The sequence below is a fragment of the Melanotaenia boesemani genome, chromosome 10 (genome assembly GCF_017639745.1).
Source record: "Melanotaenia boesemani isolate fMelBoe1 chromosome 10, fMelBoe1.pri, whole genome shotgun sequence".
Lineage (NCBI taxonomy): Eukaryota > Metazoa > Chordata > Actinopteri > Atheriniformes > Melanotaeniidae > Melanotaenia > Melanotaenia boesemani.
In genome coordinates, this window is record NC_055691.1 from 5983493 (window position 1) to 6009831 (window position 26339).

A 26339-nucleotide genomic window follows, 5' to 3' on the forward strand; every position below is an offset into this window, starting at 1 on the left:
TTCTGAACATTAGCTAAGCTATTTAAACTGCTGTTTGCAGAAAGCAGAACAAAACAAAACGTTCTTTTGGTATAAACTAGTATACCGCCCAGCACTTTGTGAATTCAACATGGCAAGACATCAAACTAAATGAAGCAAGCAATGTATGTGCAAGAAGATTGAGTATGCATGATCCAGGGTGCAACTGCTTTGTCTGAACATAAAGACGATTTCCTGACTTTGATGGAAGAGATTGTTTGACTTTTACTACTTTGCAGTTAGTGGACAAATTATTAAATTGACAACTAACTTTAGCTAAAGCTGTACAGCTAACTTAAGCTACAGTCCTAATTCTCAACCCCAAAGTAACACTTTTCTTCCTGGTGTAGAGTTTTCTGAAGATGCAGCGGTAAGTTTACACGACACATTCTGAGTTTACTTATAGCAACACGTTGCACCCACTTCAGCAGCACTGTGTCAAAGAGGATGAAGGCAGGCAGAAATGATGGATGATGAAAACCTTAGTGCTGCTCTAATTTATGTTTTCACATTCTATATTCTTGTACAATCCTAGCTTGTTGTTTTTGGGTGTAGATTTTTCAGTCAACAAATATTTGAATACGTAACTCCTGCTATCAAACTGTCCTCCCACCTCATACCTGTCACTACTAATCCAGCGCTGACGTCTCCCCCTCATTTCCCAAACTGTTCATCCCTGTTTTCCACTCTTCTGAGTTCATGCTACGCTCATTCCTTTTAATCATCCTCATACTTCTTTCCGTCCTCACCTTCTCTCCCTCCTCTGCTCTTCAGCTGGTTGGTTTGATATTGCTTCTGACATTTAAGACAGTTAGATTTATCTACAGCGTTGCTCACACACCCTGTTTTCAGAGCAGAATTTAATGTGTTGTTTGGTCACTTTAATCCATGTTTTATGTGTGAGAATCCTCAGCAGAGCCTACTGACAGGGGATATCATGATTACTTAATTCTACAATTAACTGCAGTATTAAACGTTACGATTAATTAGTCTTAAAGATCCCTCAATATCGTCACTTTCTATAAACGAACATGTGTAAACCATAACAGCAAATAAGCGCAACGGAACAAAAACAATCACATCCGCGTGTTGCCGCTTGTGTTGCTGCTTGTGTTGCTGCTTGTGTTGCTGCTTGTGTTGCTTTGTTTTGGTTCTGTGTGAGCTACAGAAAAGGCGTGATAGCGTGGGAAACTGCGACAGAGGAAACAAATTCAGTCATCCTTGTCTGACTTTTTTTTTTTTTTTTTTTGGTATAGAATTTATAGAAAGTTTATGGTACTTTTTCATCAATACCAATAAGATAGGAAAATCACAAGTGCACGGTGTGCATTCATATCTTTATTGCAAAGGCAGTATGAAATATAAATAACTCAATAAACTCAAGAATATCAAAACTTAAAAGAAATGTTTTTAAAACAATAATAAATTATTCTGTTGAGTAAATTAAACAAAAATAAGATAAAATTTATATTTTTAAAATGATAAAATAATTAAACTACAGAAATATAGGACTATTCACATTTATTAAATGGAAAATAAAAAATATATATGTAATAGTAATATGATAAATATAATAAAACATAATGTGCAACAATTGCATTAAACCTGGAAAATATAAAAAGAAAACCTCATCATGACCAAGCGCAGCAGCATCATTAAGACACCTGATAGGCTGCCATGATCATGTGACACGGAAGGAAAACGCCGTGGTTGGGCTTCACATGCAATTTTATTGCCTAAAACTCTCAGAAGGGAAAACAAATGGCATGTTTTGTATCAGCAGAGTGGTATCTCGATACTCAAAAAGTATCTGAACAGGCTGATATTGAAGTATCGACTTCAGTGTATCGAGTCGCCCATTTCTAGTGATGGTGGAGGACGGCTCACCAGCCTGCAAAGCAGGACATAAAAAGTTGCAGAGAAATGAGGAAATACATCAAATACGTTTCACCACCTGTAAGATAACCTGCAGTTTTTTATGCTGAAGGTAAATGTTCAGTAGTTTGGTTAAATGGTGACAATGTCTATTTAATGCAAGATTAAAATGAAATGTTTTTGTGTTATTTGCTATTTTGTGATCATGTACGACTCGGGTTGGTCTTACAGCGTAACGTGGCGCATTTATTTAACGTTACATTACAAATACGTCTCTTGTGATGGATAGTTTGGCTGTTTAAACATAACCAACACAGTGTGAGGTCAATGCTTTTTAGACATCTGTGTGCTATGTTCTGTAGAAGAAAGCGTATTTAATTCCAAATATCTGTTCTTGTTTCTTTATATCCACTGTTCCAGTATTATTTATGTGTCAAACAGCAGCTATTCTGCTAAAGGACACCTAGAAGTCAAAGCTAGCTAGATTTTTTTCCTGTGTTTCTCAAGTCTCTACTCAGGTTGAAAAGAAATATTCAAAAACATTTTTTATAATTTAGTTTCCAAAAAGGAGCCTCCCCAGCCCTGTTAGAGCTCCGTTAGCTTTTTCCACCTGTTTTCGCTGAGAGAAATCCAGAGTTAATATGTAGAATTTATTTATTTTTTACAAAGTAGAGGAGATTTACTTTGTATCTATATTATTTTGTAAGGTTGGCATCAAAATAAATAAAACTTAAAGACCTATAAAGGAGAGTTCATGTGGTTTTACACATTTATAGTGATGGGAAATTAATTAACGCAGAACAATCATGATAATCATAAAATTGCGATTGACAATAATCGTACCAAGAACATCTATGACTGTGACATCCCTACTACTTAAAAATTACCTCCTTAAATCACTAATCAGCTTACATACTGAATTTTGATTATGGCAACAAAAAATAACTGTTTCTTTTGCCAGCTTTTGTTCTCCACTGTCCAAGCCTGACCTTCAAAAGCCAGTTTTCCTTCCATCAATACAGAAACATTAATATAAAATATGATGTGTGCAGGCTTGGTTTTCAAAATCTCTCAGTCTCACATTCACTCCCTTTTTCCCCTCTAAGAGCAGGACAAGAACTGATGGAAGCAAAATTGAATAAAACAAGCTTTTATCCTCCACTTCTTTGTTAACAGCTTCCATTCTGTCCAGTTCAGAAATGGTGCAGAGAGAGAAGTGAGGCGGGGTCAAAATGCGATATTAGTTGTGATATAATGTTTGTTGCCTCAGCAGTGTTCATACAGCATATATAATGTAGTAGGAGAAAAAAAGCCCATTTCCCAGGCCTTTTGAAGCAGAGACTGATACATCTTCTTTGAAGAGTGGTTGGTGAACGGGCAGAGGCAGAGTGGGCTCTCAAAGTTGGCCAAGCATGGAACTGGCCCACCTCGTTTCATCCTACCCATTCAGACATCTTGCCTATGCTTTCTATGCATGCACACAGAATGAAAACATCATTTCAATGTGGGGTAGAGGACACGCCCATAAATCCGGAGCTCTACCTCCGTGTTATTGAGACTTTCATGTTGCAAAATAAATCAAACCAATGAATAACTTTTATATATTTTAATGTTCATAGAAATTGTACATTATAAATTATTTAAACTATTGAGTTTTTCATTATTACATGATATGTAAACAGATACGCTCATTAATTTACATTGTTGAATCATGAATGAATTAAATGACCCCATCGGACCAACGCAGGGCTCCAGACTAACTTTTATTTACGAGGAGCACAGTGGCCCCTAAGGCCTGGTACACACATAACGATTTTTTTAATCTTATGAGATTTTTTATCTGGTCGAGACCTCACATGTGAAGATAAAAAAAAAACATCAGTTTTGATCATATTCTGTGTGGTGTGCTCCGAAAATGTAATCACAGAACAACACACACATAAAGTTGCTGTCCCGTAACTCATCTATTATCTAGTCCTCCGAGCCGGACAAATGTTGAAACGTAGAAGAAGAACCATAGCAACAACCGGCAAAAAACGAAGAAGAAGAAGCATAGCAACAACCGGAAAACACAACACCCAGCATGGAAGAGGTTGTATAGGAGAAAGGAATGATGGTGGTCTTGGGACTATTGTTAACAGACAGATACAGAAATATAAAAATAACAGACTGGAGACAGCGTGAATTTACTTCCTTGTTCCCCAGCCAGCTCGCTATCTGATTGGCTACGTTGCGTACCACGTCACAATGCACGAGTTGTCGGCGTTCCTCAGAAATCGGCTCTGAAATATTAAACATGTTCAATATTCCTAATTGTCGGCTACGACCCGTTTCGGAGCTGATTATCGGGACAAATCGGCTCGTAACACACCACAGACCAAATGATAATTAGACAGGGAAATCTCACAATGATCGGGTGTTTGCCGTCTGAGGTCGGGAAAAGGCAAAATCGGGACAAAAACAGCCCAAAATTCGTTATGTGTACCAGGCCTAAATGTTTAGGAGCGCAAGCAGAAAATTTAGTGTATTAGTGATAAATACTTGAACAATAAATTCAGAAATAACTTAACTTTTTAAATATTTTTGTCCACTTTTCAATAATAGACATTATTATCAGATGGTAAGCCAGGGCAGGATCCTCCAGCCTGGTCATGAAACAGAGGCAAACGTCGTCTGCTCTGAGTGGCTGGCCGTTTGCCGTTTTTAGGTCTCTGCGCTGCTGCGAGAAGACCTTGTATGAGTGCTTTTGGACGGGGGAGGGGTCTGCGCAGCACCCGCTTATCATTGGGAAGAGTAAACTATGTTCATTCACGTCAGTCTCCAAAAGTCTCCAATAATACCAGAAAAGTCGCTAGATTTGTCGCTAGTCGCTTGAAAAAAAAAAAAAAAAAGTCGCTAGAGGGGTCTGAAAACTCGTTAAATATAGCAAAAAAGTGGCTAAGATGGCAACACAGAGGAATAATAAATTTCCCCAAGACCCGCCTCTTTTCCCACATAAGCCAATCACAGTGGTCGTTCGTCTCCGCTCATCATCTGCATTGGCTGTCATCTTCTTCGTTGGTGTTCGTCTCCTTTTCTCGTATTGAAGTTAGTTTGAGTTGGCAAGCCAGCAGCTATTTGGGCATTACTGTGAAGTACTGGGCTGAAGAGGGGAGCAGAAGTTTGTTAGCGCCAAATTAAATTCAGTTATAACTACTACAAGAAAAAGACCGGCAAACGTATTGGTCGCCATTGTGCGAGATGAAAAATTCACTCGCACTGTCTCACATTTTAGTCGCAAAATGCAACCTATTGGTCACAGTCTGGAGCCCTGCAACATAGCTATACTACGCCTCATTTATGCTCCCTTTATGTATGTAAATAGATACGTCTGTTTCATTGTCTAATGTTACTGCCCTCATACATCCATGTGTGCTTTACATTGCCACAGCTGTTAAACAGTACATCCTCTAGAGCAGGGGTAGCCAACGTCGGTCCTCGAGGGCACCAATCCGGCAGGTTTTCCAGATTTCCCTGCTCCAGCACACCTGACTCAAATTAAATGGATCCAACAGCCTATAAGGATCTCCACAATGACTTGTTAGTTTAAGTCAGGTGTGTTGGAGCAAGGAAATCTGGAAAACCTGCCGGATTGGTGCCCTCGAGGACCGACGTTGGCTACCCCTGCTCTAGAGGGAAGTTCAGAGTTCACTTCCAAGTTCTGATGTGAGATTCAAACAACAGCAAACATGGTGAAGGTGGAGATAATGATTATGCACATTCTCGGAAAGAGATATAAAAAGAGCAAGTAGGTGATGGTGGTCTGTACGGTCATTAACCCTTCAAAACAGTGTGTATTATATTTAATACTGTTTCTGAGACCTATTTCTTCACTTTATGATAAAAACTTTGCTCAAAAACTACTGTATACAATCAGATACTTGTCTTATGCCCCCTAGTGGATTCTGTTTGTACTACAACAATTCTAACATGCAGTAATAAACAGTACATATATGCATATTATTTTTGTTTATATGTTTATTATATTTTGTTAAAGGGCTAAAAAATTCAAAACATTTTTATTTTATGACTATTAATTCTTGAGTAAGGTTTTACTGTAATTACATTTGATTTGGTTAAGCTGAAGAAACTTTAAATCTCTCCTCATTTTCCATCCAAACTGCTGTTGGGTCAGAGACAAGAGATAATTACAGCTATATTACAGCTTTCACTCAAACATATCCTCGTTATAACTGATTTCCCTCCAAAAAACACATTCAGGTTAACTTTTCTCCGCAACAAAGTCTTCTCTATTGAGTCACAGTGAACCTTTAATTTTCTATCTTCTGTTACTTTATTTATTTATTTTTCCAATGCGCTACAGCAGTGGTTCCCAACCTGGGGTCCCTGGACCCCAAGGAGGTCCCCCAAAGAGCACAGGAGGTTCCTGAGATTTTGACTGTTCAGATCCAGTGTGATTTAAATGAAGGCCATGTCAACACAGAGTATATTGGTAATTACTATAATGTTGGTTTTATCAAAGCAAAGGAGTCAGCCATGCATTCTTATGGTAATAATCCTGATAATGGTCCTGACAATAATTAAAGCATAAAACCAAGCATGGTTTCAGTACGGGGCAGGGGTCCCACAGCTTTTTGGTACTTGCACAAAGGGGGTTCTCAGGGAAAATGGGTTGGGAACCACTGCTCTATAGTATTTACATCCTGACTGCTTACTCCAGAGGGGGATTCAAGCTGCTGTAAAGTTCCATGACACTTCAATCTGATACATTATTTTTGCATAATTTTTCCATAAACGCACTACTTTTTCTTCCCCATGCAAAATCCTGCAGCCATCCCTCACACGCTTTTGCTCTGGGTCACTGCTGCAAGAAAGAAATGCCTGAAGAGGTGCACATGGAAACATCTCCGTCATTTTCTCCCTATTCCGATTTATTTTATTGGAATACAAGCACAGCCATGAAGCACTAATTTGCTTTATTTCCACTCTGAGAGCAATATAACCACAGAACATCTAGCCTCTGTTTTCCTGTACCACCACTTTCTAATTTCCTTTCATCCCATGGGAACCAACCAAAGATAACCTCTAATACTAATTTCATTTTTATGAACATTTTGTTTGTCTCTGTCTTTTTTTTCTCCACTCCCTAGGCAAACAGCGGATTATTTCTAGTAGCTTAACAGCCTGACTTTGTCTTCCTGGTCTCTACACATTTCCTCTCCCATTTCTCTTCTCCCCTACATCTGCATGTCATTCAGCAACCGTGGATTACCTCCAGTGGACTACACTCGTGGTGTGAAAAGCGCCAGTAGTTAAGATGACAGAGCAATCATCTGATCCAGTATGGGAACAGAGAAAACCCAACGCTTTAGGAATTACCCAAGCTGCTTTGATCACAGGGATGAGTGCCATCATTTGCTGATCCACTGAGTGTGAACTGTGCATGCATATGTATGTATGGCAGAGTCCTGAACCCTACTCTGCAAGTCGGTGAATGGTTCTGCCAAGATAAACTGTTTTATAACTATTACAATAATATTCTTTTTATTATTATTATCAGTTATGTCTTTTAATCTATTGCCACTTCACCCTGCCTCCTGTTTTTTTTATTTCCTCTGTTTCTAAATGCTAATGTCACTCAAGTGCCAACCAGAGCAGCCTTAATCAATTCACTGTCGTCAGTGGCAATGATGCCTTTCAACTCTCTCCATTTTAAATTAAATTTGCAATATAAAAGAGGAACTGGTCTGCTGTATTCACTTTGAGGAGGCTACTTGAGCTCTTTCAAGTTGCATCTATGATGCATGCATGTGTGTGTGTGTGTGTTTCCTATCTCCAGCATTAGATGCAGCAGATGCTTCAGCAGAGGGGAGCTACACGTCAGCCTTGATATTCTGCTATTAGCAGATCAGCAGCCATTCATTCTCCCTCATACGTTTACTCGGGCTCTCATTAGTTGATGATCTCCTTTAACACAGCATGAGTCCATGCCACTAAACATCATTTAATTGCTCCAAGCTGACGAATACATGACTGAGCAGGCGGAGAAAACACCACTGTGACAATAAAAGTACAATGTTTTCTCTCCTGGAGTGTGCACACTTGCAACAGATGTGCAAGTACAGAAATGCCTGGAAGGTGTCCCATAATAATCCTGACACGAGTTATATAAATTAGGATCACCAAAGAGATGAATGAAGTATGAATTGGTATATTTTGGTGTTAATCTAAAATATGGACGCTTCTAAGTCTGAACTGGGTGTCATGGGTCACAATGTCGCAATAAACGCTCATAGTTTCTACTCATTCATAAAACCACTGAACCACAAACTTATCCAGAGGAAAATCAGAAAGAAGAAAACAAAAGCTTTAACAGCGGCCAAATTCTCGCCAATAAATATAATTATTATAAGAAAAGCCAACATCTCAGTTCCAAAAGCAGCTTTATAAACTTGCAACGTTGTCTGAGCTTTATAGCAAATTAATCTAAATTCATTGCTGTCTCACAGAAAAGTAGCTACTACAAAAACTTCCCACAGTAAGTTGCTGGTGGCTGTTATATTACTTACGATGTGTGACTCCTCTGAGGTTTTATCCAGATGAATCCTTTGATTTTTGTTGGTGGGAGACGCGCTAAAAGAAAACGCGACGTCCAACACGGACACGCATGGCTCCAACTCACAGGAAAGCCGGTCCGACCTGTACGTACAGTTGTTTGTCTGTACTGGGTTCGTCGTACCGAAGCGCGAGCGCTCTCTCAACTGTATCACCTGCCATGTGATAGGCTCGATGCCTTCACGAGCTCCTCGGATAACTCACACGCTCAATTTTCTCTACTCTTAGCTTTAAATTCGGACTTTTTCAGTCAAAGATTTGGGCTTTGTAATCGTAATTATTTTAAAAAGCTTATATTAATGTAAAACTATATTTTTTATTGTGTCAACTAATTGAAAATATTATAAACCAACAAATAAACGTCGCAATAAATTGTTACATATTGTCCTTGATATGTTAAGATATTGCTGTTTTTATATGCTATTTAGAAACTGAAGTCGTCAACTGAAGACAAAGAAGATTATAAACATTTCTCTGTTCCAGCTTCTTTGATAAAATTATATGACAACATCTGAAGCTATTAGAAGAGCAGGATCTAATCTTAATCAGCTGGATAGTTTGAATTTTAATAACTGAAATATAACTTTACGACCTCTCATATCTTCACTGTTTTTCAGGCAAAAGATGGGAGAATAACCTCTTAGGAAGGCTAAACAAACGACACATTAACAACATGTGAAACGAACTTTTGCACCCTGTTTTATCAAAATGGGTCAACATCGCCATCTAGTGATTTGATGGACTAACTGCAGCCATTTCACATGACGTTTTCTCTAATGGGCTTTCTTCACTGAATAGTCTTGTTGCCCACTCAAAGCGCTCTGTGAGAACAACAGGTTTACACGTTTGACAGAAAAAATTAGCCTTTTCAGTTTTATTTGCTTGAATTTACTATATTCAGGATACATATATTTTGATTAGGACATGACTCAACCGTATTTTACACAGACTGTACATAAAAGAAGAACTGGTTTTTTTTTTTCAAACGTTTGAACCGAATTTAAAATGACCTATCTGGTTTGCCTGCTCACAAAAAAAGGGGAAAGAAATATATTATTCTAACAACCAGAGTCATAATTTGGAACAAACACCATTATTCTTCAACATAGAACCTGAACCCTTCAAGACAAGCTTTCTTATAAATCCTTTAACTAGTCTTCAGAAATAGTTATCTAGGCTTCTTGAAGGACTTCCCAAAGCTCCTCTTTGCATATTCACTTCCAATATTTCCATTTTCTGTCAAGATGATCCCACGCTGCTTTCATAATGTTGAGTTCCAGGCTCTTTGGAGGATTAATCACTCCATAAGACCTAATGCCACTGATTTTTAGCCCACTTCTTGTGCCATTTGGCTTTTTATGCATACCACTTCTTTTGAACTCAACCTGACCAGTTTCCTTCAAAGTTTTGCAGACAGCCTCTGCATATATATCAAGTTTTCATTTAAAAGTGCTTTAAGAATCACCTTGTTTGTATAAAAAGCTGCCTGTCAAATGGTGTTATATTTGTGATTTTTCATGAATGCAACTTAAGAAACTGAAAGAAATTATGGATGTTTGCAACAAGCTGCTTGTAATAAATTACTTTATGGTAAAAGTTTTTTTTGTTTGTTTTTTTGCTAGGTTTTCTGTTATATGGTGACACAGTACTGGTTTATTCCTTGAGTTAAGAGCCTTTTTATGCTTGAGTGATTCACAGGCCAGTGTTAATAACATTTCTTTGAAAATGTCAAGTACAACCACTGGACTGAATATGAGTAGTAAAGCAGCCAAAGAAAAAACTTTGGAAAATCCTCAAAGTCTAAAGCCACTTTAAAATATAGAGTAATTAGGTATTTCTCAAGCCTTCCATGGTATTTTAATTTTAATACAACCAATACCTAAAGCTAGCTCCACTTTTTAGAGGAGCATGAATAAAACTGTAACATGAGAATAAATCTTGACTAGATTTATATCAACCAATCACCACAAACAGGGGTTCATAAGGACCAATGACTTTTACTTTAGGCACTAAACTGGGTACATCCAACAATGCGTAATGTTCTCACTTTTAAACAACCTAGATAAAACACAAACATAAAGATTATAATTTACTTAAAACATGACCATATATACAAAGTGACTTTAGACTATTGCCCAAACAATAGTTGCTCTCTGCACTGTAGCTCAATAAAAAGTTACAACAAAATTTTATTAATTTTAAATTAAAATTAAATAGGATAAAATAAAATAAAAGATCTGAATGGCAGTGAATGCAAGTTGTTATAAAATGACATTTTAAATGGGAAAAAGTGGAAAACCTTGCTAGAGATACTTTTAAGTTCTTATGCTGTGCAAAAACTAGTCATTTTTTTTATTTTTTCCCAGTTTAGAAATGAATGAGTAGAGACCCGAGGTCACCGTAAATCTATTTTAAGGCTCAAAATGGACATAGGGTTATTAGGCACAGGGCCAGATTGTGGTGTAAGTCTTCCTACTAAATGGCTTGTTTGCAGTGTGTTTTCCATAACACGCTCACACATAACTGGCCTTTGCATTCCGTTCTAGTCTCTCTGTCATTGGTCAACTGATACGTCCGTCATATTTTCCCAGCCTAAACTCGTGTCTGATTGGCTAAAGGGACACCTACGGCGGTGGCGAAAACGCTATTGGTTGAAAAACTAGGTTAGTGGTCCGACAGGCATGACGGTGAAGAGAAACTGGGTCACCGATTGAAAATCGTTTATGTCACAGTTCTGTGTGTTGCTATTACATATTACCAGCGACTTTCAATGGATAGACGGATGTCATTGGATATTTTGTAAGTATAAAACGAGAACAAGCCAATGCTTTATTGATAACACATCTCCGTGGCGTTGCTGGGTTTTAATCCAAGATGGGTATCGTCGATGTTTTGTCAGCGCTGTGGTCATGTTAGTGTGGTTTTGTGGAGCAGAAGGAGGGATGTTAGCTCGTTGGCCAAGTCTTGACAGTTAGCGTTCAGTAGCTAGCAGCTGTATGCTAATATTAGCCTGCGAGATAATTTGCTATTATGGATCAATGGTGGAAAATTTGCCTTTAGCTCGGTAAGGCAGCACTAATTGCTGCCAGCAATCACCGGGACGTAAAGGAGGCCTGGACAAAGGTAAGTACCGGTCCATGGGAGTGCTAATTGTTAACCAAACATGACCTATGTGGGAACGACTACAGTGCTCTGTGCCCCAGTGCTAACACGCTAGCAATGTAAACAGGCCTTGATGGGTATCTAGCACACGGTTTCTTCGACAGCATCCATCCTGCTGTGATAACTTTTAAGCTCCCTCCACATATCTGGTCAAATGTCACAAGAGTTTTTTTTTTTTTTTTTTTTTTTTTTTTTTGCAATCAATACTGAGACCTTTAATTTACCATTTAGAAACACTATAAAGAAACATGTTTAGTGATGATTTATCGACAGCATTGGCACTGGCAGAGGAAATGTGGCGACCGCCCACAGTCCCCGCAGTGGCTGCCAGAAGATGCTCTAAAATTGGGTTTTGGGTTCATTGTTCGGCGGGGACAATAAATGGTGTGTAAAGTATTATCTTAGCTCAAATAGCACGCAGCCCTTAATGTGGAGAGTTCATAGTGGTCTAGCACAGGATAAAAAAAAAAGAATTTAACATTCAGGGGCACACTGTCCTTATTATTATTATTATTATTATTATTATTATTATTATATTTTTGCCAGTGAGTGCCATAATCTTTTCCCTCATCTTTCGATACTTGAATAAAAAAACTGACTTTTGTTAATAAACAAATCAAAAAATATTTGTTGCCTTTGATATGACTTTGTCAAATTTGCAACCTATTTTCAGATTTCTTTCTCTAATCTGTAGTCTTCTTCTGCAGCAGTACTATCAATAGATTATGCATTAATCTTTTCATGACCGGAAAATCACCTGTATTGAACTTCAAACTTGTACAGATAAAGTTTGCTCTAATAGTTTCTAGACAGGTAGCTCCCTGCATTAAAGGCTTATCAGTATTGATATAGTGCCACGAAGGCATTTGGATAACAGATTTTTTTTTATTTTTTTGATTCAGTAAAGCTGTTGACTTCACAAACTGATGAATCAATTTTTTTCTCTCTTTTTAAGAAAACAGAAATCAAAGTGGCTAAGAATAGAAATGGAGCAGAGGTTAGTGAGATGGGAAAAGTTTAAAGGAACTGTAAGGAAAAATGTGGTCTGCCTGTCTGATTCACTGTGACCTATAAGGTATAATTATATGATTTTATTCAATTTGGAACCTGGTGAGTCACACAGAAAGCCAGATTGAGCGCACATATTTGATAGCAGCAGTGGACAGTATGAATTTTTAGCTTCTCCAAAAGGTCTGATGTTGACATTAGTTTAAATTTTTTACTTTGGACTACTTTGAGTCATGACATTTAATTTGTATAATGTGATGAAACCTCTTGTAATATAATGACTTAATCATGAATATATTGTCTATGTTTATTCCAACTCTTCTTGCTAAATGAAATTTAAATGAATATTTCTTTCTTTGTCTTATCTGCTGCTAAAAATGGTCTCAATATCTTAAAGCAGGGGTGTCCAAAGTCAGTCCTCGAGGGCCGCTGTCCTGAACGTTTTGAATGTTTCCTGCTGCAGCACATGCTGCCCAAGCGTGTCGACCTGGTGGGTCAACATGCTTGGGCAGAACTTGACAATAAGCTGTTGAGAAGAGCCACTTAGTTTGAATCAGGTGTGTTCAATCAGGGAGACCTCTAAAACCTACATGACCTACAAACCTTGAGGACTGCAGCTGGACACCCCTTTCTTAGTCTTGTTTTTGCTGGTCAAACTGAAGAGAATGTTGAGGTATTTATTTAAGATATTGCCGTTTCATGCTAGCTGTTTTCATTGCTCCACTAAGTGTCAAATGAAGATGAGCTCAGCACTTTCTCTAAACAGCAGACATTGATTTTTTTTTTCTCTGTAGAAAGCAACACTCAAGCAAAAAAGATAATTTCAGTCATGAAAGTTTGTATTTAATCATAATTTTTACTACATGATGCTTGGCCAAGCTCCGCAGAGAATAAATGTGGGCAAATAAAAAAATATACATCAGAGTAGTTTCACTTTTGCATAGTCAAATGAACCTGCAGGATATATGAAAGGTAGTTTGTAAGCGCATCAATTCCTGCTTAACGGCTTTCTAAGGGATGTCCGTTTTACAGTCTCTGTCAGTCTGAACTTGCAAAATACACTGGATTGAACTCTTGATTGAAAATAAATGTCATACCTACCCATTGTTGATGAAAATGAATAGAGAAATTGTTTTAGTGTATGTACATTTTTAAAGTAATAACTGCAGTTTTGAAAGCCATATTTTTAAAGGTTGGAAAGTTCCGGTGCTACTTTGAAGTGACACTAAATAGGGAGACCAGTCCCTGTAATATGGCAGTCTGCAGATTACATCACTTTTCTCTGTTGCTGAGACATGAAGCACAAATGGGTAATGGGAAGGTATTTTCTCAATTAAAAAAATAAAACGTTATTGGAAACATTTAAAATCTCTTTTGTTTATGGTTGTTCAGTAAATCAAACTAAAGTTTATGCCTTACGCTAAAGACGGATATAGAGCCTTCCATCCGTCTCCTACGTCCATTGTGTGTAATTTGGTCCATTTTTGGAGAGCTTGTGGATGCATACCCTGATGCAGCAAACAGAGCGGTACCACCAGAAACCATTGGGGGCAGCGTTGAGAAATAAACCATCGAAATGAATGAAGAAGAGAAGCTGCAACGTATTTAATAGTTGTGTAGACCACCTTTGCTTACTGCACTGTCCCAGTTTATGTGTCTTTCTGAGAATGAACATTATCATGATCTCTTCCTCCACCATTATTGTTTATAAGGGTAAAAGAAATAAAAAAAAAATAAAATAACCCAAACACAAGAAGAAACAGCTTAAAGAAGTTCTTGAACTAATTCTTAGGAGCAAAATAAAAATGTCATTCTTCAGCTGCTAACAAAAGTGTTGTATGCATTGTGAACAACATTCATCTTCGTAATCTGAATGCCATCAACACATCATTAACTTTGATATTTTATTGTTCTTCTGTAATGTTGTTTAAACCAACAGCGTACAAACTCCACCTCAATTATTCTGTTCTCCACTTCCTGCTCTCTATCTGGTGTTAGTGTGTCAACAGTCATGTGACTCCAAACAAGCTTTACCATATTGCTTAGCCCGATCAAGTTTTTGTTTGCATGTTACAGGGCTTTGAAGCATTATGTGCTCTGACCTATTCCCCTGTAGTTTACAACAGCTGAATCAAGTTTATCATTAAAAGCAGACCATCATAAAAGCGGTGTAGCCACAAGTTTATCCGAGAAAGTTGTTTGAAATGCTTCCGAATCAGTCTGAATGACTTTGTCTGTAATAATTATTACATTTAAGGAGCTCTGCCAAGTTAAACAAGTCTGGATATTGGCTCAATATCTAGCTGATAAGAGGTGTGTAAAGCCACATTTAGGGGTTATATGGGTTTGCTGCACTTGTCAAGCACTGCCAAATCTACCCAGAGATCTGGCACAAGCTCAGTTTATGTAGAACAACTTGTATGTAATTGAGAAGTTGAGACACAGAGAAATTCTTCCTGAGTTAACTTGCTAGCATGATTTTAAAATGCAGTTTGTGTTGCCGTGGCTCGCCCGGTGATGCCTAAAATCTTCCTGTTTCATAACTTTGTTTTTTGCTGTAAAACTCCATGACAGTGACAAAAAATCTTTTGTAAAAACTTATTTTTAAGACACTGATTTCTCCTTTTCAAGCCCTTACACACCCATTGTTCATGCTGTTTGTTACACCCTAACATGTTCACAAATATTTTGACCTCCCTAAATTCTTTGTCCATTTAGTAGGCTGAGATCAGTCTTTCACAGCATTGCTACACCCAGACCCAACCATGAGAAAAGATCATACAGAAATGAACATAAAACTGCATTTTCTCAGCCAATTCTGATTTGTTTTTTAAAGCTGATCGTCTGAATCCATTATTATACATTTCCTTAACAACTGTCTGTAAAAAAAAAAAAAAAAAAATGCTTTGAAACTCTCTAAAACCAAACCAAGCTACAGGCCCCTGCCTTGCTAACACTCAAATCCCAAAACAGTTAATCCCAGTTAATGCAGATGCTTTTGTTGTGCAAATGAAACGTGACTGAAAATGAGTTCCAGTGTTTTCTGCTTTATCCAACATGAAAGACAGAAGAAGTACTCTTCTTCTTTGGTGTTTTTTCCTGGATGCCTCCTGCAGACTAATTGCTGTCAGCTGTCTGCACAAAGGCGCCAGCTTGATTTGTTCTGCTGAAGGATGAGGTGTTTGAACAAAAATTACATAGTAACTCATTGTTGACCTTTCTCTAGTTTAAAAAAAGAGTAATAATTTGGGTTTAAAGAAGGTTTTAAAGTTACTGAGTGTGAAAGTTTGGATGTTTGAGTGTTCAGTAAGTAAACATATCTCACAGATGAAGATCCATGCAGAAGACGTGAGAGTTGTTGCAATGTGTCAGTTTGCGTGTAAATTTAATTAGCATCAAATGGGATATATCTGAGACAGCTCAGGCTTGTCACCAGTCATGGCCGGATAAGTGGAAAACTGACAAATTCTGCTCACCAGCTCAACCAGTGATGGATCTCCATAAATATGTGTCTGGTCAAATATTGTCCAGGAATTCATCGGGCATGATGCTGGTGTTACAGGCAGAACACTGAATGTAGTGTACTGTGGGATGACTTTTGCTTTTTCATCCCTGATCATACTGTACAGAAAAAGCAGTTTGATTTTGATTAATTATAAAACTGGATCTTCCAATGACCTTTGTAATTTATGCTGATGCAGAAATAGGGAATGTCATGCACCGTACAAGGCAGGTTTATTTATATAGCACATTTTATGTAAAAAAAAAAAAAAAATGCAAAAGAAACCTTAAAAAGTATATTAAAAATAAAAGAATTAAACCAATAATCCTTAACTTTAAAACAAATTTATTGAGCCATTGTAGACCTACATGTCCAATTCCGCAACAGTGGAGTTGAAATGCCATTTATTGTGCATTATTGCCCATTTGTTTGAGGGTTTGGGTTAATTTGGAGTAATTAGCATCAGTATTTTCTCCTTCATGATTTAGGTGTTTTGTTGTTACCAGCATTAGAAAATAAATTGTGTACACCCGTAGGCCAGCATCTTGTCATCCATTTACAGTTTGTCCTGCTTTAGCTGTATTTAAGATGTGAAACTAGAAGTTGTTCAAGCTACTTCTGCATTGGGTCTATTTTTACAGCTCATCAGCCTACAATCATCTTTCATGTACAGTTTGTGGTTGTGAATTAAGAGAAAAACTTAAAAGCCATCAACTGAATCATAAACAGTTAACACCTGCTTACACAACAAAGCAAAGTTCCATCTTTAGCTGTAAAGCTAATGCTTATTCTCTTACTACTTCCCTCCTTATGTTTATCCCTTGACAGAGAAGATTAATAGGCAGCTTATTCTTACTACATACTTGCATTTTAATATTAATCTTTAAAAGCTCACTCTCGTAGTTATCTGTTGTCATCAGCGTGGCATGATGCACTGTTCTGCTGAAGAGGCAGGTGCTGGCAGGGAGAGCGATTGCCATAAATTGTGTGGTCTGATGCAGAGTTTAGGTGGGTGGCATGTTTTCCAGCTCACTATTAACATTAGAGCAATATGATTAATTCTACCCATTGCAACTGTCAGTGGTTTTAATGTGTTTGATTGTGGACTCAGTCTGGTTGATTGGTAACGGGCACATAGTGTGTAAGAGGCTGCTGGAAGTGGAGGTAATGAGAGAGGTGATGCTGAAACAGAAGGTGAAATAACAGCTTTGTATCGTGTGTTGTCTGTGCTAGTGCTCACACCAAACCAAAGTAATCATGCCGTATTATTCCAAGATGAATACTTGTTCAGTAACACCCTTATTTAAAAGTAATTATTATTATTTTACCTTTTGAAATAAGTTTTTCAAAAGCAGTTTACCTTTTTGCATCTGCAGCTGAGCTAATTTGTGTAGCACTCAATGCATTTAAGTTGCATATATATAAAAAAAAGTGCAGAATTTTATTTTTTTTTGTCTTTATTACAGTTGGGGCCAAAATCTTTGTAAAGTTTAATTTTCAAACACAGTGACCAAAGATTGTTTTCTCCCTTGTCAATTGACCAGCACTGCTTGCTTCATATCTGCTTCTTGTTATGATTTGTTGTGTGATTTTCTTATTTGTTGTTCCAATTCTTCACACATAATTGTGTGATTTGACCAGAATATAAAGAACAACATTATGGCTAGTTTTTAAAGAGATTAGATCTTCTTTACTTATCCCATCGCTGATCTGATTAAATTTAAATTACTAAAATATGCTGCTTTGAAGGCATTTTAAAGCTATAAGTGATGTAATCTATTTAAAGTCCTTATAGTCCTTATGTTTCGGGCTATAAGTCGCTCTGGAGTATAAGTTGCATTGCTCAAAAAATGCCTCATGAAGAGGAGAAAAAAGAAGAAAAAAACAACCAACATATATACGTCACAGCGGACTATAAGTCACATTTATTTAGGAATTGATTTCACAAAATCCAAACCCAAGCACAGACATTTAATCTGGAAAGGCAAGTTATTCAACCACACAAAAACACTCAGGCAGGCTGAATATGTGCCCAGTATGTTAACGTAACACATTAAGTTATTCAACTACACAATAACATAACGACTAGGCTAAGTTAAGATAACAAGCAAGTTACCCGTAAACAAGTTCACTAAGCTCTCGATCTCGTTCCATATCACTGAATACACTGAATTCGTCATCCTGTGTTGCTTCTGAACCATATAGTCGTCACAAGCCAAGAGCGCCCTCTTGCAACTGTAGATGGTAATGTTTGCTCCGTGGTTCATGCCAATCAGTATAAATTCACATTTAGAAACATGGTAAATTATATAATTTTGTGTATATATTAAGTTGTACCTGACTATAAGTCGCAGTACTTATCCCTCAATGCATTAACATTAAGTATTGGTTAAATGATGTTCAAGCTGTCACCTTCATCACCGCTTCAGGTGACAGCGTTGAAGAGATTTGGCAACCTAGTCGCTGTCTGGATGTTTTCTTGGCTCAGTAACAGGTTTTCTGGCTGCTTCCTGACTGACTGAGTGGGTGTAGCGTGTGGAACAGGGAAATGAAGCTGAATGGCTTGCTGACTCACTGATGAGGTAGAAGTAGGTGGTGGATGGAAACTAAGGCAGGCTGGTTTGAGACCATAGAGACTGAGTGACCCAGTTTCCACTCAAGCACCAGTTTCTTTCAGTGTACAATCGTGACATAGTGGTTTTCCCCTTCTAGACCCGAGTTTTGTCCCAGTAAAAGAGCTCACAAAGCTCATCCTGACCTAGTACTTCACTGCCTGCCTCTTCACAGCATTACTTGGGCACATATTAAAGTTGCTTTATTATTTCCTGTTGGAGAGTTTCCATGCATCAAAGAAACACTTCAGTGATCAAACAAAAATGACATTTTATTTATTTTTTAAGCCATAACAGTCATACTTTGTGGAATCATCTATTTTTCTTAAATGAGGGCTGGTCAGTTTTATACCTTGAGGAGTTATTTAATTGTATTTTATATTTGGTTTTAATTCATGTTTCACTTTCTGCAGCATTGTAGCTAGGAGTGGGAATCTATAGGCATCTCTGTAGGATTTGATTTGAATCACTGGGCTGCAACATGATTATAAAACAGTTATTGATGCATCTTGATGCTTCTGTTTTTTCTATATAAACTTTTTCCCCTCATAGTTTGGCTGCTTAGTACTGCGTAGTTGCTATTTTATAAGTTTATTTTAGTTTATTGTGCTCATAAATGACATAGGTAGTAAATTACTACTTGAAAGGAAATGATTGGTGAGTCTGAGTGTTTACACTGAACAGAGAGCAGCAACTTTGCCAGCTTAATATCATTGTGTGTGGTTAATTTACATACTGTCACTGGTTGGCTCGTTTTCGTGTATGTTTCTAGATTTGCATCAGACTGACAGATTTTTCTTTCCTGTTCGCAGAGGTAGACGAGTTACGTCAGCTGCTTAAGGATCAGGTCGAAACGGGGCAGATCACATCAAAAGTGAATGAAACTAGGTCAGGCTGAATCAAACCAGACTGAGACCAGATCAGAACGGAGCAGACCAGGCCGATCCAGACTATACCAGGCCCATCCAGGAGGCCTGTTCCAGTTTCCTATCCAGGTACCTAACCTGTTCCTTTTTTTTTTTTTTTTTTCCATGTGTCAGTGCTTCCCACTCATATTTCAGAGATGTGACCTTAAACCAGGGAATCTTGTGCTCAGTGTGACTCATTTCAGAGCAGCTACAGAGTAGAATACATTAGAAAAAAATACAGACTTTTTCTATTTTAATTTAACACCAATTTATATAGATTTTTTAAAATAAAAATGTAAGCCTCTCTTACTGGCAGAAGTATAAGAATTAAAAACTTGATAATCAAGTTTTTAATTTAATTTGGATGTGGAATAATTTGAACTGGAATCTGGAAAGCTGAATACTAATTAGGATCTTCAATTAAACCTCCTCTATCCAAACTATATAAGTACTTAAATCATAAAAAACAACATATGCCTTTAAAACTTGAACCATGTGTCGTCGTCTTTGGTGCATTACGTTACCAGAGATGTTGGTGTCGTCTGTTCATCAGCAGAAAGATGTTAAACCAATCATTTCTCCTTTATTTAACCAGATGAAAACTCCATTAAGATTATAAATCTATTTTCCACGAGTGACCTGACCAAAACTTATGTCAGCTGTGTGCTAATTCATCAGTTCAGCTACTCTCCACAGAAGCTTTTCTTCAAAAAAGTAATTGAATACTACAGCAAACCTTTTATATACAGAAAAGTACCACAAGTTAAACAAACATGTGGTACTTCTCAGACACACCACAACCACCTGCATATGCATGCATGAAAAAATTGATATGGTATGACCTAAATATTGTGAAATAACTGTGACATACCGTATTGCTATACAGTTACTTAGACAATAGCAGCTTCCTGTTAATTATAGCTCCCTACTTGACCCAGATAACATTATGTTTGTCATATGTATTCACATCACAGTAGCTGACTACCGTTAGTCTTTGGCTTTTCTTTCTTCTTATTTTATGTCTTTGCAGAGTCTCAGAATGATTATTGTAAAGCCCCATTCGCAGTTTCCTTTTATCTGATGGCAACCAAACAGGTTGGATTGGTGTCTGAATGAGCACCCTGTTGCTTGCTTTTTCTGTCAGAAATGTCAAAAACAATCTTACTAGGTCGAGCCCAGAAGCATTAAGGTAACACTTTGATCATGACACAAGTCTGAATGGCTCCTCTCACATAAACAGATGACACACATGGTACTGTCGGGTGGATTTGACATATGAGTAGCTGATTGTGAAAAGGGGGGAAAAAAACCTTTCTATTCTGTTGTTCTGTGATAATTAAACTGCAGCATTTAGTCATTTTTATCAGTTTCTTGGCCAAATAATTAAAGCCAAAATATGCCTGATAACATTTCAGCTGCAGACAGTCTTTGCTTTCGGAAAATATAATGAATCTGTATTCATGGGACATATTTAACAATATCTAGCAATGTAACTATTAGCTAAATCTAAATGGTGGAATGCCATGTTTTTAATGCACCAGTAAAGCTATCAGTGTTGCGTATCTAATGGATTGAAAGGACTTTAAATTGATGCTTTTGTGTGTCTGCAGTTGAGGGCTCCAGAGTGGATGGAAGGAGATGATTTTAACACAGAAGCTGTGATGAACATCTGTGGTGAGTTTGACTTGGTAATTCTCTGGCATTAATCGGGGAGACTCTTCAAAACTACGATGTTTGGAGCTAGAATAAGATTTCTATTTTTCTTTATTTAGCCTCTAAATTGTGCATGAAGTTCCCTCCAGTTCCTGTACTGACTTCCACAGATAACAGGAATATTTTTCACCTCGTACGCAAACTGCAGTCAGGATGAAATGACTAATCATGCAAATGCTGTGGTTATTAGAGGTTTGTGTTGTTACGTGAACTCTTCCCCCATGACGATCGTCAACTCCTCAAATTAATGCTGTATTTCTTTCGGTCTAGCTCACTTATGCGTGCTATATTTACCACGACTGCTGTGTCTGTGATTTACATTTCCTTCTCTGGATGAGTAATTAATTAATATCCATGGAAACAGCCAGAGCTTCAGTGTTGTGCTTTTCTAACCTGTTGAAGCACGACTCATGTTTTGTGGCTGTTAAGAATTGAACCATTTTCCCATGAGTCTGTTTCAAAATACTGAACACAAAGGCTACAACAAATTACAAAGCTGTCAAACTTTGCTCATCAGATGACCTCATGGCAGACCAACGGATGGACATCTCATCTACGATGACTGACTTCATGTCCCCCGGCTCCACTGACCTCATCTCCAGCTCCATTAGCACACCTGGCATGGACTACACCCGCAAGAGGAAGGGCAGCACCACCGACTATCAGTAAGGAGACAAAAAAAAAAGGAATATTTTTGACATTCTTTTTATAAAACACATTTTAAATCATAAAGCTTTTCATTAAAACAAATCATCATCAACAGATTTCATTTTTAGTTTCACTTGCATGTAAGGATGGGCATCGAAAACTTGTTCCGGTGCTGCTATTGGTATCGATGTGTTGTAAATTCATTACCATCCAATCATGATAAATCTGCTGTTGTTCCATTTAGTCTGTTTTAAAGAGGCACTACTGAATTTTGTTCTTGCATTTTGGCTAATTTGGCATCCATCTTGCATCTGATGTCTTCTCTGAGCTCCTTCCAGCCAATAAAAGTCCCATGTTGAATCTTGTGTTATGTCTTGCTCTTTCACTTTCTCTTTCTTTTCCTCACTTCCACCAATAATGTCATGCATACTTTGACAAATCAGCCATAGTCGTGTTCAAAACAGCCATTGTGCTGATAGACAGATGCTGCCGTGTGATTCTGAGCCTCGGGACGCTGCAGGGCAACGACAGCTCCAGGAACGTATATAATAAATGTTGCTGTGCCTTCAAAACGAGTCAAAAAGTTGCGTAGGGCTATTTTAAGGGTGTATTTTAAAGTCTCTTCTCCTGTCAAGGCCAAACTTAAACATGGTTGTTCCTTATGTTTTGAAATGATCCCATAGATCTGAGTCATTTCAAGATGATGTGTGTAAGGAACAAACCCCCAACAAATTTTAAAATCTAACATTTCTTTCACCAACTCGTAAAGATTCTGCCCTTTGTTCCATTGGAGCCAATTTAGTTAAGGTTCACTCTGTAGCAAACTAATGGCTTGTAGTAAATATTTAAAGAGCTAAGTCATTAGCTCATGTGTGAGCGTAGTGACAGACACAGATTATTTGAACAGCTCATGATGAAAATTACCAACAGTAGGGAGAAAATGCTTGTAATTTCTCTTGTGACCAGGTGTGTTTTAGTGCATACCACAGCAAGTCCTCATTCTTATTGCAACACTGGCTCAGTCAGCAGCAGCAGAGGACGAGCCAAAAACAGACAAAGACTGTGGCAGCCGACAGACAAAACAGCTGGAGTCTTTACTCTTATCTTTTATTTCACATATTTACACATCACATCTTTGTTTTTGCTTCGAATTATAGCTTGTAGCATTTATTCTGATGTAATGATACCCATCCCTACGTGCAGCACAACTTCTGAGACTGCACTGTTCTGAGGTTTGCGTTGAAAAAAAGTCAAAGCTGGGACCAAAACAAATAAAAATAACAAGATTAAAAAAAAGACGAGTAAATCAAGAGAACAATGAAGCCAGTTTCACAGATCATTACAACAGCAACATGGCAGCATTAACTCAATCACTGATAAGTTTTCAGTCTTTTACTCTAATCTTTTCTTTAATAAACTTAAAGGTGCAGGTACTAACACTGTATTTTTAAACCTGTGCCTTTAATTGAACACTAACAGCATTAAAACACACATCTTACACGCTGTAAATTATCACTTTTCCAATGCCTTCATGACAAAAATTGATTAATAAATTTGTGTTTCTTTACAGAATTGATGGCTTCTCATTTGAGTAAGTTCAAACATGACTACATGATAATAGATTTAGCAACCGTAATTAATCAAGCTGAAATACCAATGACCCACACTTCCTTTTGCACCATGAATAATTCAGTAGATTGAAAAACAAACCTGCCCAACCCAATGAACCCCCTTTTCTTCAAGTGCTGTGGTTATTGCTGTGTCTCTTGATCTCCGTGTTAAATCTAAATACCTCCTTTCTTCTCCATTATAGTGACATGGACCCTGACAAGGATAAACTGGGCGGGTAAGACGCCATCATTTCCCATTATTTTAATGCTCAAGCTTTTATCTGCAGTTCTTTTTTTTTATTTAGGCAGGTTAAATCAAACTTAAATGATCACTTCATCCCAGTTAAAAGCTTCTAAAATCTGTGCCCTTCTGAATAAGTCAGACAGTAATGTACAACCTGAAAGAAACTAATCAAAGACGTGTTTTCATTTCTTTGTGGGATAATTTCTCACCTATTTACTGAGAATGATAACAGCAGAACTGTAAGGCCTAAGATGTTGACTTTGGTGTTTCCTTTATCTTTGCATTTGCATAACAAAGTCACATCAGGTAATTCTTGTACTGAAGGTGTGAGACATGGTGAGTCATTTGTAGGGTTGTCATGTAGTTTGAGTTACTTCAGGTAAAACTTCGTTCATCTTTGCAACACCTTTTTCAGTCTCAAATTTGAGCCCAAACCAGTTAAACGAGCCGCGTTTGGCCACGTCAGACTTGTTTGCTGCTGTCGCGCTGCAGCACTGGGATGTTGTGACAGCTGAGGACATGTTTTAGGCTTAAGATTGCCGAGTGTGTTGCTGCAACACCGTGCCGTGTGCTACTATTTAGCTGTAGGTATTTTTAAATTGATCCTGTCTGCTGATTACCTTGTAACTTTTATGTTTTATATCGCGAGGATGCCAGGCATGCCGATGATGAACACAGATGTGTAAATAGATGATACTAATCAATTTAACATGAGCAAATTGCTTAGAAAAGAGGGTTTGCTGAATCAGGGAACTCATGTTTTTGCATGATCCATCTGGAAAGATGAAGAGTTGGCAGATGTCTAACTAATTATTATTGTATTTCTTTGTCCTGATCAATATAAATAATTTATTTATTTTTTATTTTATTTTAGTGTTTTTTTTTTTTAAGAATTGAAGCATTTTTTTTTATTGTGACAGTGGGCAGGGTGTGCTTCCTCCCTATTGTTACAGCTTTAGATAACTGCATGTGAGGAAAGAATGCAGAGGGGTGAACCACGTCACATCGGTCACCAGATTGTACAGTTAAATAAAACCCTGCTTTGCCCTTGTTGCATAATCCCTGATGCTGTTACAGAACCTTTGATGTTAGCTTTGGCCCCAATTCCTCCTTCCTCACCTTTTGCCCTTTTTTTATGCCTTAAAATGAATAATGCATTTCTTCTGCTTGGTTTCCATTCTTCAACATTTATTTTTGTCTTTCCAGTGACCAACAAGGCAGGATTAAGAATGCCAGGTATAAAACCCATCTTTTCTTCTTCTCTCATTCCTGCTACCATGTGATCTCTCTTACACGAATTAAATGTCACTCTGTCTGGCTGGAGACAGAGAGAGCTTTGTGTATGTGGATGATAAGAAACTTAATACGTTGAAGTGTATAGATCTGTGCTTTATGTGGAGCCACAGGATTGAAGCAGCATGCCTAATGATTAATTCCTACCTCTCCTTCCCAGTATTTGTAGTTGATGCTAAGGCAGAACGGACACGTAGGGCAGTAGGATCCACTGAAGCGTTTTTACAATCAAAAATGAATCAAACATCAGAAATGGATTTTCATCTTTTATCTCTAAAGTGCAGGTCTTCTTTTATCTGCGTTTTGCTTGGATGCTAGTTAAGATAATGTAGTCGATGATCATGCAGAGTGCAGGAAGCAGCGGTGAAGGAAGTGTTTACTCTTGCATTCCTGCTGGTTTTAGGATTCAGTTTCTAATAGAGCAGGTAAGGAGGAGTGAAAATGAGTAATGTTGTTTAACAGCACGTCTTCTTCTTGCGTTCTACAGAGAGGCTCACAGCCAGATCGAGAAGCGTCGCAGGGATAAGATGAACAGCTTCATCGACGAGCTGGCGTCACTAGTGCCCACCTGTAATGCCATGTCCCGCAAGCTGGATAAGCTGACAGTCCTGCGCATGGCAGTCCAGCACATGAAGACGCTTAGAGGTCAGAATGAGCTTAAAGAAATGCTAAATGTTGGGAAAGATGGTTTATGGTTTTTTAAGTAATGGTTGAGGCTGCAAAATCTGGAATCTAAGCCACATACAATGTCCTGGATGAAAAGGAACTTTTTAGTTTTCATTTCACTTATTTTATTTTTTTATTTTAGATCATTTATTTGTTTTTTTTTTTATTTTATTAAATTTTTGTTTTGTTTTGGTTTTTATTTTAGTTAATTGTTTTATTTTATTGCTTTTTGTTTTTTATTTTTCTTTTGTTTTTAGTCTTTTTTTATTTGAACTTTTGTGAATTTTTTCTTTTTGTGTATTTTAAAGTTAAAATGATAAAGATATTGACTTCTGTCAGAGTATGCATTTTGTTCTTGATGACATGACAAATATAATGCAGTTATTTAAACTATCCTTTCTGTTTTCTTTTTTTTCCCCCCTTAAAATCTTTTTCTTTCATTTTGACTTCTCAAGAAAGGCCATG

The 26339-nt window shown here is 37.5% G+C and overlaps 2 protein-coding genes across 10 annotated transcripts in view; one reads left to right on the forward strand and one right to left on the reverse strand.

Annotated features, from left to right (window-relative positions):
- ppfibp2b (PPFIA binding protein 2b) overlaps window positions 1-8621 on the reverse strand; it is a 124858-nt gene extending 116237 nt beyond the window's left edge. For 4 of the 8 annotated variants that reach the window (XM_041996444.1, XM_041996439.1, XM_041996437.1 and 1 more), the window contains exon 1: window positions 8463-8621. The gene's annotated coding sequence lies outside the window, so the exon portion shown is untranslated. The remainder of the gene's footprint in view (window positions 1-8462) is intronic. The other 4 variants (XM_041996446.1, XM_041996441.1, XM_041996443.1 and 1 more) reach the window with 1 other exon arrangement.
- Window positions 8622-11186: 2565 nt separating this feature from the next.
- Window positions 11187-26339, forward strand: part of LOC121647463 (aryl hydrocarbon receptor nuclear translocator-like protein 1) — a 29395-nt gene continuing 14242 nt past the window's right edge. The window contains exons 1-8 of one of the 2 annotated variants that reach the window (XM_041996945.1): window positions 11187-11307; window positions 19605-19787; window positions 21311-21374; window positions 21931-22078; window positions 23632-23652; window positions 23875-23907; window positions 25122-25151; window positions 25696-25853. In XM_041996945.1, coding sequence (XP_041852879.1) covers window positions 19671-19787; window positions 21311-21374; window positions 21931-22078; window positions 23632-23652; window positions 23875-23907; window positions 25122-25151; window positions 25696-25853 — 571 coding nt within the window. In that variant the 5' untranslated portion in view covers window positions 11187-11307; window positions 19605-19670. The remainder of the gene's footprint in view (window positions 11308-19604; window positions 19788-21310; window positions 21375-21930; window positions 22079-23631; window positions 23653-23874; window positions 23908-25121; window positions 25152-25695; window positions 25854-26339) is intronic. The other variant, XM_041996946.1, reaches the window with a different exon arrangement.